At 45.6% G+C, this 12502-nt stretch overlaps 1 protein-coding gene across 2 annotated transcripts in view; it reads right to left on the bottom strand.

Moving 5' to 3' along the window:
* Positions 1-12502, bottom strand: part of LOC137436361 (ATP-dependent clpX-like chaperone, mitochondrial) — a 136010-nt gene that overhangs the window by 64811 nt on the left and 58697 nt on the right. For both annotated transcript variants that reach the window (XR_013624882.1, XM_078786359.1), the window contains exons 6-8: positions 5723-5891; positions 3685-3843; positions 3300-3464 (exon numbers count right to left, since the gene is read on the bottom strand). Coding sequence is in view for 1 of the 2 variants with exons in the window: in XM_078786359.1 (XP_078642485.1) it covers positions 3300-3464; positions 3685-3843; positions 5723-5891 (493 nt within the window). In the remaining variant the exon portion in view is untranslated. The remainder of the gene's footprint in view (positions 1-3299; positions 3465-3684; positions 3844-5722; positions 5892-12502) is intronic.

The following is a 12502-nucleotide window of genomic DNA, read 5'->3' on the forward strand; positions in this document are numbered from 1 at the left end:
CTGCTTGCCTGCATATTCGGGTTGAGGGTCGGGGTGAGACAAGTCCTGCTGGGGCAAGGCTGGGAGTGCAAACGGCAACACAAGGTCCTTAGTGCGCAACAGCTCCTTACTGAATTACAAGATCTTTTTTTACCAACTCTAAGACCCCCTAATTCATATATTTGAGCCGCACAAAAATAACCTGAAAGTTATCGACGATTAACCATCTGGGCAAGGGATACATACATATATATATACAGACTTGGCATTTAATATGGAATTTTTTTTTTGTGGGGGTGAACTTACTTTTCAAGTTGACTTAGAACCAAAAGTTGACTTAGAACCAAAAGATCAGCCAAGTTGTCGTATGGCCATTGCGGAATTATGTTGAAATTATTCTAGATTTTGTTAATGTGACCTTTAAAAGAAACAAAAACCACATTTGACATTTCGAAGCAAATAAATTGATACTTGAAAGTGATGTAAACTGATATCGAACTCAATTCACGGACAGTACTGTGTTAAACTTCTGTACGTTTTCCAGAAGTATCTCTATTTTGCACATTAGCCAATTTTTTTTTTAACAAAAACAAAAGTTAAATTACAACTGGGATTACGGACAGTAAAATTACAGTTCAGTATGTCGTGTAACCCCCACGACCATTCAGGAGAGCACGTACACGTCAAGGCATGCTGTTCACGAGATTTGCCAAGGCTTGGACAGGATTCGCTTGCCATGCAGTGACAATAGCCTGCTGCAATTCACGCACAGAGGCAGGCTGCTGATCCAAGTTGTCGATTTGACGCGTTAATTCTGCCCACAAGTTCTCTATCGGATTCATATCCGGGGACATGGCAGGCCACTCCATATGCTCTACACCACGGTCAGTAAGAAAGTGTTGGATCATGCGAGCACGATGAGGCCGTGCATTGTCATATTGGAAGACAAAGTTTCCTCGAAAGGCTACAAAAGCAAATGGAAGCAATGTTTCTTCCAGAATGGCCCTGTACTTTAACTGGTTCAGGTTTCCATTCAGAACAACCAGGTCAGTTTTGCCTCCTGCATGAAAAGCAGCCCAAACGGTCACCCCACCACCTCCAGCTTGGACTCTTGGCACTATACAATCTTCGTTGTAGGCTTCATGCACTTGTCTGCACACTCGGACATGGCCATCTTGACGATAGAAAAGAAATCTAGACTCGTCACTGAAGGTCACGTGATTCCAGTGTCCTGGCTGCCATTGACGGTGCTCTCTGGCCCACTGCAATCGGCGCTGGCTGTGTTGTCTGGTCAGGCGTGGCTTTCTCAGGGGACGCCTGGCACGATAGCCTGCTTGAACCAGTCGTTGGTTGACTAGCCTTCTGGATACAGGCACATTTGTCAGTTGCTGCCACTCAGCCCTAAGCCGATAGCTGACTTGGTATGGCCATTGCGGACTAACCGGTGCAGCTGGCGATCATCCCTACTTGTGGTTCTGCGGGGACGTCCTGGCCTCGATATTGGAGGAGGGACATCCCTCTGAGCATTTCGTTCCGGGATCTTGACACCTGACCTTGAGTGATGCCATACTGCCGAGCAATAGCACACTGTTTCATGCCGGAATTTCGTAATGCCACCACTCCATGACAAACAGCATTGTCGAGTTGACGGACCATCTCCAGAGGAAGAGGCAATAACTTTTGTAGACGTGCAGCAGTTGTTTTCCACTAATACAGAACGCAACAACCCTCATATACCCGATTGTGAAGCCAATCGTCAAATGTACCTGTCCATACATTTTGTCACGCCACCTGTGATATAATCCTGTTATTGACTTCTTGCTGCGACAGACAATCAGTGACATGGTTCTTTTAACAAAGAAATCACCGAAGCATAAAAGAAACTCACCAGATTGATATTCTGAGTTCAGAAAGGACACCCAAGTCAAGAAAAAAAATATATTCCATATTAAATGCCAAGTCTGTATATATACTGATACACACCTTACACATTCTCCTCTATAGCTTACATTGCATATGCCGCACCTCTCATGACACCACCGCATTACATTCCTTTCCTTCCTTTCCCTCCACTTTGGACCAGCACATACCCGCCTGCTTGAGCAGGGTGAGCGTGAGGTCACATCTAAGCATCAAAGTGCTTTCTTTCTCTTTCTATCTAATTTCCTGTGTTTTCTTTCTCTTTTTCCGGTATGGCACGCCTGTCCTGTGTTTGGATAAGTTAACATAGTAGAGTAAATACATGCCTTTCATTGATAAAATGTTTCAAACCTGCCCTGGTGTCCCTTTCCATCATCGTTTCGACGTAACATATATAACAAGAAAAAGAGCAATCAGAGATTGCAAACCCTCGCCAGGATGTATTTTCAGTGGTTTTAATGCTTTTGTGTTAAATCAAATATGGCGGCCGAACACGTGACCGATGACATCATCATTTATTTTTTTTCGAAACTAATTTATTCCTAGATTATGCTCAAGAAATTTCATCTTGATCGGATGAAGTTTTGTACTTGTTGAATTACGACGTCATAATGGAGGCACTTATGACATCACCATTAACATATTTTATTCCCCATGGAGAGTTCTTTACAATGAGCCGTCTCAATTTTTTCTGTTGAGCACTTTCGGAGATATAGAGGTACAAAGTTTTTCGATTTTTCCAAGATGGCGGCCGAACCACGTGACCTATGACGTCATAATTATCATTAAGAAATTCTACAGGTGGAGCTGCACATACGGTGAAAATTTCCTGTCAATCGGACCAACGGTTGCAGAGAAAATCATATTTAGTCTGTGCGGACAAATAGACAAACAGACAAACAAACGGACTCAAATGCCATCAATACCCTCTCCTATGGCGAGGGTAATAAATAGATGGGAAGTTGTGCCCCATTGATTCGCTCCATTAGATAGCCGGCCTCCCACCTCTGGTTTCCCTCGGCTGCACGTAATAAATAGATACAGGGTGGGACGTCGACAGTGAGGTTCCCCAGTTGGGATAGCTAAATCACCAGCAAGGTAACGTGATAGTTGGGTGTGAAGACCCTGCTAGATTTCGCAGCTTCAACCGGCATCCACAGTCGCTTATCAACCCATCGGGTCGCGGAGCTTTGCTTGGCTCGTTGGCTTCAGGGTCGGAGGTCGAGTAGCGGGTCCGAGCAACCCCCTCATTAACCGTGCATTCATCTCAAAATCCGTAACAATATACGTGTGTATGTTATTACCGCACACTGATTAGTGACATCGTAATGAACAGAAGTTGAAAATAATCAGGACGGTTTTATATGCAATTGAAATGACAAATGTACAAAACAGTATACCTTGCTCTGCCCGCATGATGCTGTAATCAGCCTGATGTAAAAGCTGCTCCAGTATTGATTCAACATCCTCACCCACATAGCCAGCTTGAGTAAAGGAAGTGCAGTCACAGAGAACAAAGGGCACGCCGAGGTAGCGAGCCAGAGAACGAGCAAGCAGAGTTTTACCTGCACCGTCATAAGCAAAAAGAGGAAATGTAATGCATTCAGAGGGCCTTGTGTGCATCATATTTATAATGTGCATGTGGAGGACATTCATCGGTATGCAAAATAGGTGCACGTGTTGGACATTTTCTCAATGGAAAAGCTTGTTCCTTTAAGAATGGTAGCTTAGTGTATACCGAACGAGTAAATTAAATGGCTGCAATATTGTCACGTGTTATATTACCTGAGCCTGTGGGCCCCAACAGGAGCACGTTGCTCTTTTCCAGCTGAACTGTGACTGAAAGGGCAGAATGACGCTGATCAAGCTGCTCTGCCTGAACGCGTTCTTCACATCGAGACATTTGTTCCCTCCCTTCCTCCATTTGGCCAGCAATCTCTGGGCCTGTAAAAGACTAGTGTTGAAACCTCAGTAAGTGCAACCAGGCCATAATCCCAGGTTTCATTTTTACAATCCATATTATCAAAGGAGCTGTGTCTGTTTGTCGTGTTATAACTTGAGAACGGATTAATGGATTTCACACCTGGCGAAATTGCAAATACCAACTTGTGAAGCTGGCTATCCCTGCATGGAGGGCAGGATCTCCCAGGAATCCTTTTTGGTCTTGCTCCATAGATTAGCCGTCACAACAATGCCGAGGAAACGGAAAGCCCAGTTTGTTTGCATTTACGCAAAGGCAGAGACAAAGAGACCTCAGAGTTTGTTTCCTGCCATGGCCCATGCCGAATACGTACCCCGGACAGTTTCATAAAAATAAAAAAGAGGGGGGGATGGCGAGAAATGATTTTTTTTTGATCTTCCTCTTTGTGTGTTGTTGTATACTATTTGCAATTCAGCATCTAAAAAGGCCGTGATGAATATCCCATTAACACTCCACCCCCACCCACCAACCCCTCCACCCCCACCCACCAACCCCCCCACCCCCTCCCACCAACCCCCCCACCCCCTCCCACCAACCCCCTCACCCCCTCCCACCAACCCCCTCACCCCCTCCCACCAACCCCCTCACCCCCTCCCACCAACCCCTCACCCCCTCCAACCCGCTCCCCCAATCCCACCCCTCCTCCCCCACCCCCACCATCTATACCCATAGCTGGGATGGTATCTATACACCGCCTAATTTTATTTGTTCCCACAAACCACAACTTTGTTTTTTCCAGCAAATAAGCAAAGATTGGTTTTTCCGTCAGCGACGCAATGGGCCAAAATCGCATGCCCAAGACGAATAAAAAACGGCCCGGGTCATTTTTCCGTATCAAAGCGGGATCGTATCAAAGCAGGGTCGTATAAAAGCGTGGTCGTATCAAAGCGTGGTCGTATCAAAGCGGGGTCGTATCAAAGCGGGGTCGTATCAAAGCGGGGTCGTATCAAAGCGTAGTCGGATCAAAGCGGGGTCGTATCAAAGCGTGATCGTATCAAAGTGGGGTCGTATCAAAGCGTGGTCGAATCAAAGCGTGGTCGTATCAAAGTGAGGTTGTATAAAAGCGGGGTTGTATCAAAGCGGGGTTGTAACAAAGCGTGGTTGTATCAAAGCGGGGTTGTATAAAAGCGGGGTTGTATAAAAGCGGGGTTGTATCAAAGTGGGGTCGTATCAAAGCGTGGTCGTATCAAAGCAGGGTTGTATAAAAGCGGGGTCGTATCAAAGCGGGGTCGTATCAAAGCGTGGTCGTATCAAAGCGGGGTCGTATCAAAGCGTGGTCGTATCAAAGCGGGGTTGTATCAAAGCGTGGTCGTATCAAAGCGGGGTCGTATCAAAGCGGGGTCGTATCAAAGCGGGGTCGTATCAAAACGTGGTCGTATCAAAGCGGGGTCGTATCAAAGCGTGGTCATATCAAAGCGTAGTTGTATCAAAGCGAGGTTGCATAAAAGCGGGGTTGTATCAAAGCGGGGTTGTATAAAAGCGGGGTTGTATCAAAGCGGTGTTGTATCAAAGTGGGGTTGTATCAAAGTGGGGTTGTATCAAAGTGGGGTTGTATCAAAGTGGGGTTGTATCGAGGTGGGGTTGTATCAAAGCGGGGATGTATCAAAAGTGCGGTTGTATTAAAGCGGGGTTGTATCAAAAGCGGGGTTGTATCAAAAGTGGGGTTGTATTAAAGTGAGGTTGTATCAAAAGCGGGAAGGCGGACTGCCAGCAGTTATAAAGTGGCAGTTCTCGTATTATAGTGAGATTAAGAAATTAAATCAGCAGCCCGTCAACCAATTCTATGACCCGTCAGCCAATTTTGTTTTCAATAAAATAATTATAGACACTTTCAAACATCACCTGAAACAACATTGCGCGTTGCAGAAGGTTCAGTCCAGACAGTGGTTCCTGCCCTCCCTGAAATGGAAAGATTGTGCCACAAGCGCTTGTAGTGATTGTATACGGCCACCGAGAGGACTCGCTTGGCATACTGCTGGCCAATGACATGTTCATCCAGGTATGAGCAGATCTGGGAGGCCAGAGAAAAAAATAAAAATTAACGGAGGGAGGGTTTACTCCCCAAATCTGCCATCGAGTGATTCGCATCTAGAATCAAATGATAAAATACATTATTAGCAGTGTTTGTAGTCATGTAATGGATAAATATTTATTTTCACTTCTGTTTCAGGATATATTTTATTAATTCAATAAACTAGGCCACAAGGCGGGGCAATTTATGAAAAAAAACACCCTAACCCTAAACAAATTCTAACAAAAGGTTTTTCAGTGTTTTTCTTACCTACTGGGTGTTTTAAACGACTGAAAAAAATTCTACCAAAATCTGACCACCAGAAGTAGGTTAAAACTGGGTCAGTTCCAAGATGGCCGCCGCTGACCCTGAAAATCAGGAAGGCGGCTGTAACTTCCTTATTATTAGGTGTAGAGCAATATTTTGTGTATCTAAGCTAGGGTTTTAAAGGTCAAGGAATTCATTGGTGCCAATGGATTTATGACTTGGTCCATTAAATCCGTAAATCCAAGATGGTGGCCAATATGGCAGCCAACAATCCCAAACAATTTGATATAGGACAGTGGTTTTTGCTTCATTGTTTTCTTTATTAAATATTACTTTTTTGACCTGCTTTCAGCGTTATTTTCTTGAATATTGAATGTTTTTATTTGTGTTTCAGGTTTGGAATATGAGTGCTTCAAGCTTAGCCCATGAAAGTTGTCCGATCTGCAAAGACAGGATTGAAGATGGAGATGGTGTAAAAGTTCGTCAGATTGGCGCTGATGGCATCAATTCAGCAAGTGTTAGGAGAGGTGAGAGCATTGTTGTGATGGCTGACGGAAAAGCACACTTTGACTATCGTAAATGGTACAAAAATCAACATGGTACACACAAACTAACTAACTTCCCTGCAAATGTCTGCTGCTCTTCTTCTGCTCCAATCGGCTCATCTGATCATGTGCTTGTTAAAGTGGACATCTCTCTGGCCATTCTCAGAGAGCCTCCTCAGCGTCGGCGAGTCTAGCATTTCACTTAGGCTGACTAGCATGGTCTTCAAGCAGCCATCAATCATCTGGACTGGTCTCCCATCTCTACAGCCTCTGACATCAACTCTTCCTGGGAATTCTTCCAAAGTAAACTGCTCTCTCTCTCATGCACAGATTTATCCCATCTCGTCTTCAGTTGTCATACCCTTCCTCCCATCCATGGTACACTGAATCTTGTGGTGAGGCAGTTGCCATGAAACAACTTGCCTTCGCCTCCTGGAGGGCTAATCCAATGGAAGGTAATCTCAGTTACTTCCGTAAAGCTCAGAAAAGTGTGTGTCTACCCTCAGGAGAGCCAGGAAACAATATCGCTCTACTCTCAAGACTGAACTCTCAAACCTGTCTCCTTCCTCCAAATCCTGGTGGGGTTTGGTCAAATCTGTTTCTGGTGTTTGTTCCCCTTCCATCCCCTCCCTTACCTCAAATGGCTTCACAGCTGACACTGCACGTGAAAAAGCCGAATGCCTCAACTGTGTTTGCCTCAATATCCTGTGTCCCGAACTCATCTCTCTCTCTGTTCCCACCTTACCCAGTCGAACCCAGCTGCTCCTGGACTCTGTGTCCTCCTCTCCTGACAAGGTGGAGAAGTTTTTGTCAAACCTCAACTCTGATTCTGCAACTGGACCAGACGGCATCAGCCCACGGGTCCTAAAATCCTGCTCTGCCGCTCTATCTCACCCTCTCTCTGGTCTCTTCACCCTCTCTTTTGTTCAAGCTCATCTGCAATCTGCTTGGAAATCAGCCAAGATTATCGCTTTACACAAAAAAGATGCAAAAACAGATCCTTGCAACTACAGACCAATCAACCTGCTCCCAATAATCAGCAAGGTCATGGAATCAATCATCGCGGCGGACATCAAATCCTTCCTCTTCTCCAATGGTTTGATCTCTGATCATCAATTTGGATTTAGACCACATCATTCTACTCTGGACATGCTGCTTCTGCTGTCTCAAAAATGGATGGAGGTCCTCAATTCCAAACAGGAAAAGAGCCGTCTCCCTTGACATATCACGTGCCTTCGATACGGTCTGGCATCCCGCCCGGCTCACAAAACTATCCTCTTATGGTATCCATGGAAATCTCCACGCTTGGCTTGCGGACTTCCTCACCGGTCGCAGTCAACGTGTGGCCCTGAATGGATTTCTCTCCTCTCACCTTCCTGTTCAGGCTAGAGTTGCCGCAAGGCAGCGTTCTGGGTCCTGTGCTTTTTATGGTCTTCATTAATGATCTCTCCGACTCTCTGGAAAATCCTCTCTATCTCTATGCTGATGACTCCACTCTCTGCCGCTCCATTCCTAATCCCTCAGATCGGCAGTCTGCAGCCTCCTCACTCTCTGCAGACGTTGACAAAATCACAGACTGGTCAAACAAGTGGAACATGTCTTTCAATCCTGATAAATCTCACTCTTAATATGTCTCTCCGAAAAGACCGACTGGACAACCCTCCCATCGACTTTCTCAACAATCCTCTCCAATAAGTTCTGTCACTCAAGCTTTTGGGTCTCACTTTCTGCCATGATCTTTCCTGGAAAAACCACATTTCAAATCTGGCCTCCAAAGCCATTCGCCGACTGGGCATCCTCTGTCGTGCGAAGTCCTTCCTTGGCACACCTGAGCTCCTCACCACATACAAGACTTTCATCCGCAGCTCAATGGAATACTGCTCTCCCCTCTGGGCTGGTGCTCCTGCCTCACAACTAGCTCGGCTTCACGCTGTTGAAACCAAAGCTTTCGAATCATTGGAATCTCCCGCGATGAAGCTAACTCTGAGGGCCTTTCACTCACTCACTGCAGGCAGGTTGGTGGTCTTTCTGTCTTCTACCGACTCCACTCCAGCCTTGCCCCCCCAGCTCTGTGCTCTGTCCCCCAATATTCCTACACGTTGCACAAGATCTGCCAGCAACCCTCTTATGGTTAAACTGCCAAAATCAAGACTCTCTATTCACCTTCACTCTTTCATTCCTCTTTTCTCCCGCCTCTGGAACAAACTCCCTCACTCTCTTCAATCCCACTCCTCCCTCCAGGTCTTTAAAACAGCTGTTCACCACCATCCTCCGTCCAAAACCTTCATCTTTTCTATCCCCGTTAATTCACCCCAGATCCACTTTTTTGAAATACCAACTTCTTTCCTGGAAGTCCGAGCAGTGTCCATGTGTTTTCTTTTACCTCTCCCATGCCACCCCCTCCCCTTCGCATCCCTCCTCCCCCCAAGCCCTCTCCCTCCCACAGATCTCCCGATGTCCCTGCTCTCCATTTTGTTCTCCCGCTCCCTTTATCATATGTTTTATATTTTATGTGTCAATTTTGTCTTTTTGTGATCAATGTTACCTCTTACATGAGCCTCGGTCTTGTACACAAAAAAAAGAGTAACTGGAGGACAGTTTTGAGACTTAACTGAGAAGGTGAAAGTGACGGTTACTTTTTTTTACTATTGCATTCAGTATGCATAAGATTTTTCACTGAATTATTTAGTGTCCTCTCTGAAATACATTATTCTGAAACATGTCAATAAAATTTACTCCAAAAAAACGGATATTTGTATTCTTTGGCTCTAAAACTGCTTTACAGGTGAAATAATATGGGAGTTATTGGTAGGTGCCTTCATTCATGATTGTTGGCCGCAATCTTTGATTTAAGGGTCTGAGTAGTTGGATTGAAATTTTATTGGCACCAATGAATTCCTTGACCCTTAAAACCCGAGGTTAGATACCAAAATTATTGTTCTACACCTAACAATAAGGAAGTTACAGCCGCCTTCCTGATTTTCAGGGTCAGTGGTGGCCATCTTGTAACTGACCCAGTTTTAACCCACTTCTGGTGGTCAGATTTTCGTCGACTTTTTTCAGTCGTTTAACACACCCAGTAGGTAGGAAAAACACTGAAAAACCTTTTGTTAGAATTTGTTGAGGGTCTGATGGTATATTGACCTGTCTACACATAAATCAAACAAAACAAAAATTACATACCTTGAGAAGTAAAGAGAGCTACACCATGCAGTACACATTTTGAGAAAAGGTGATCCAAAGTTCATGTTCCCAGTTAGACTCACATGAAACTCCCAAAGGCCCAAAACTCAAACTCGTTCCTTAACTTGCCATGATAAAGCCATGTACCAAGTTTCAGGTGAATATGTTAAAGGATATGGGGAAAAGTGCAGAAAACCACAGGTGGGACAGATGGACGGACTGACAGGCAGATGGACAGATGGACAGACAGACTGATAGACACTCTCCACTCCAGTCAGACAGACTGACTGACAGTCAGTCAGTCAGTCTTAGTCTGTCTGATGGACCGACTGATGGCCTGACTGATGGACTGACTGATGGACTGACTGATGGACTGACTGATGGACTGACTGATGGACTGACAGACCGATAGACTGACAGACCGATAGTGACAGATGGATGAACGGACTGACGGACGGACAGATAGACAGACTGACGGAAGGACAGACTGACAGATGGACAGACTGACAGATGGACAGACTGACAGATGGACAGACTGACAGATGGACAGACTGACAGATGGACAGACTGACAGATGGACAGACTGACAGATGGACAGACTGACAGATGGACAGACTGACAGATGGACAGACTGACGGACAGACTGAAGGATAGACTGTTGGATAGACTGACGGACTGACAGACTGACAGACTGACTGACGGACGGACAGATGGACAGACTGAAGGACAGATGGACAGACTGAAGGACAGATGGACAGACTGACTGATGGACGGACGGACTGATAGACGGATGGACGGACAGCAAACCTATAGTCCCCTCCGGGTAGGGGACTAATAACCCGACAACATCAATGACACATTCACCAGCATCCGTTCGATGAATAACAGGTAATTTCACGAAGGTAACACCTTTACCCTGCATCGTATCCACTCGACACGTTCAATACATTTATTTAAGTGACGCAAATTACCGTAATTGTTTCGGCGATTTCGTGATCTCCCGATTTGGTACTTTAGCGGAATATTCTGGTGTCTTGATCAGTCTTGTAATTTCTGACACGTTCGAGAATAAAAGGTAAGGCTTTCAAAACGCCCCAAGTGTGAGTTGAGGTGACGCAAGTCGGGTAACGGTATTAATAACGTGACGATGTATTCGCGAAACGAGGTAAAATGGGGTGATGTAAATCGGGGTATTATTGTACCGCCATAAAGACGAGTCCACCCTTAATGACGGAGATATTCCTCGTGTACACGGCAGAAAAAGGACAAAACGTCATTGGATTTTTAAATGTTGCTGATAACCTTTAGAGCCAAACACAAAACAGTTCCTGTCTCCATTTCTAATCATTCCAGTAAGGAAGCTTCGATCGAACATGGAATCCACTTCCCATTAGTTCCACGCACATCGAGCATTCTTCCACAGATATGCTCGTCAATTGTGGAGCGCTGCCTTTTGAACTTGTCCTCGTCACACAGCACAACCTCGTCCATTGCAGTTTTAAATCTCATAAACCTCAGATCTGTCATTTTCATTTCTCTTACGTCTTCCTTCTTTGTAAAGTGCTTCAAGATTTCACATCGAAACGGAAAGCGCGATTATATTGTTGAGATTTTGAGATTGTACATATAACATCATTAAAGGTTAAAGATTTGCCCCCCCATAGTTAGTCCACAAGCAACACGTAGGCCCATTAGAATTAGTTATGTCATAGTATGTGTAAGAGTAGGCCATTTCCCTAGTGACATCTGCGTTGTGTAAAGAATTGAACTTAGGTCCTTTCATTTTGCGGCCACCCTTCATTTTCATCAATGGGCAAACTCGATCCCGCGCCCCATTTTGGCTGATCCCTCCGTGTGTGGTGCTTTGGCTGCCAGCAGCATTAGCTGCCTTTTGCTCACTCAAACTAGTCGGGTAACCACGAGGTAGGCCTGAAAAGATGGAGGAGCGCGAGGGTCGAGGTGTGGCCGTGTCAAGCAGCGCGTCAGAGGCAGTGACGGTAAGGGCAACAGCCAACCGGTGCTGAGAGGGAATGGCTTGATAGGGCGTGGCATGACGCATCGAGTAAGTTCGAGAGGGTTCGCTGGGCAAGGCTATATAAGTCTTCACACAACGCCCTTGAACAGGACTGGCTGTATTGAGAGGACTGTACAGGACTGATGCAAAAGGACTCGTGGGGAAAGGGCGTGCTGAGAGGACTGCAACGAATTGCGCTTTGTAAAAGGACTGTATAAGGACCGAGCGAACTGGCTGATACGAGAGAACTGATCCGGAGCACTCGTGTGAGAACAGCACTGAGAGGACCGGCGTGCACATGACAGTTTTGAGGCATTGATTGAGAAGCGCATTGTTCGCGTTTATTGAACTGTTCGCTTATTACGTACGCGGCTGAGCCGCAAGTGTAACCGCCAAAGCCAGCCCTACGTTTCAACAACAACAACAACAACATGCATTTTAAGGCCATTTTCCCTGCTAGAGCGGGGGTTATTCTTGCGGTCCCCATGACAATCTTCTCCATTTTGCCCTATTTTCTGCATCTCTCCTTGTTAACCCCCTTGCCCGCATTCCTTCTTCCACCATCTTTAGCCAAGTCTTTCTCGGTCTTCCCCGTCTTCTAC

Source organism: Myxine glutinosa, chromosome 11 (assembly GCF_964187855.1).
Source record: "Myxine glutinosa chromosome 11, kmMyxGlut1.1, whole genome shotgun sequence".
Taxonomy (NCBI): Eukaryota; Metazoa; Chordata; class Myxini; order Myxiniformes; family Myxinidae; genus Myxine; species Myxine glutinosa.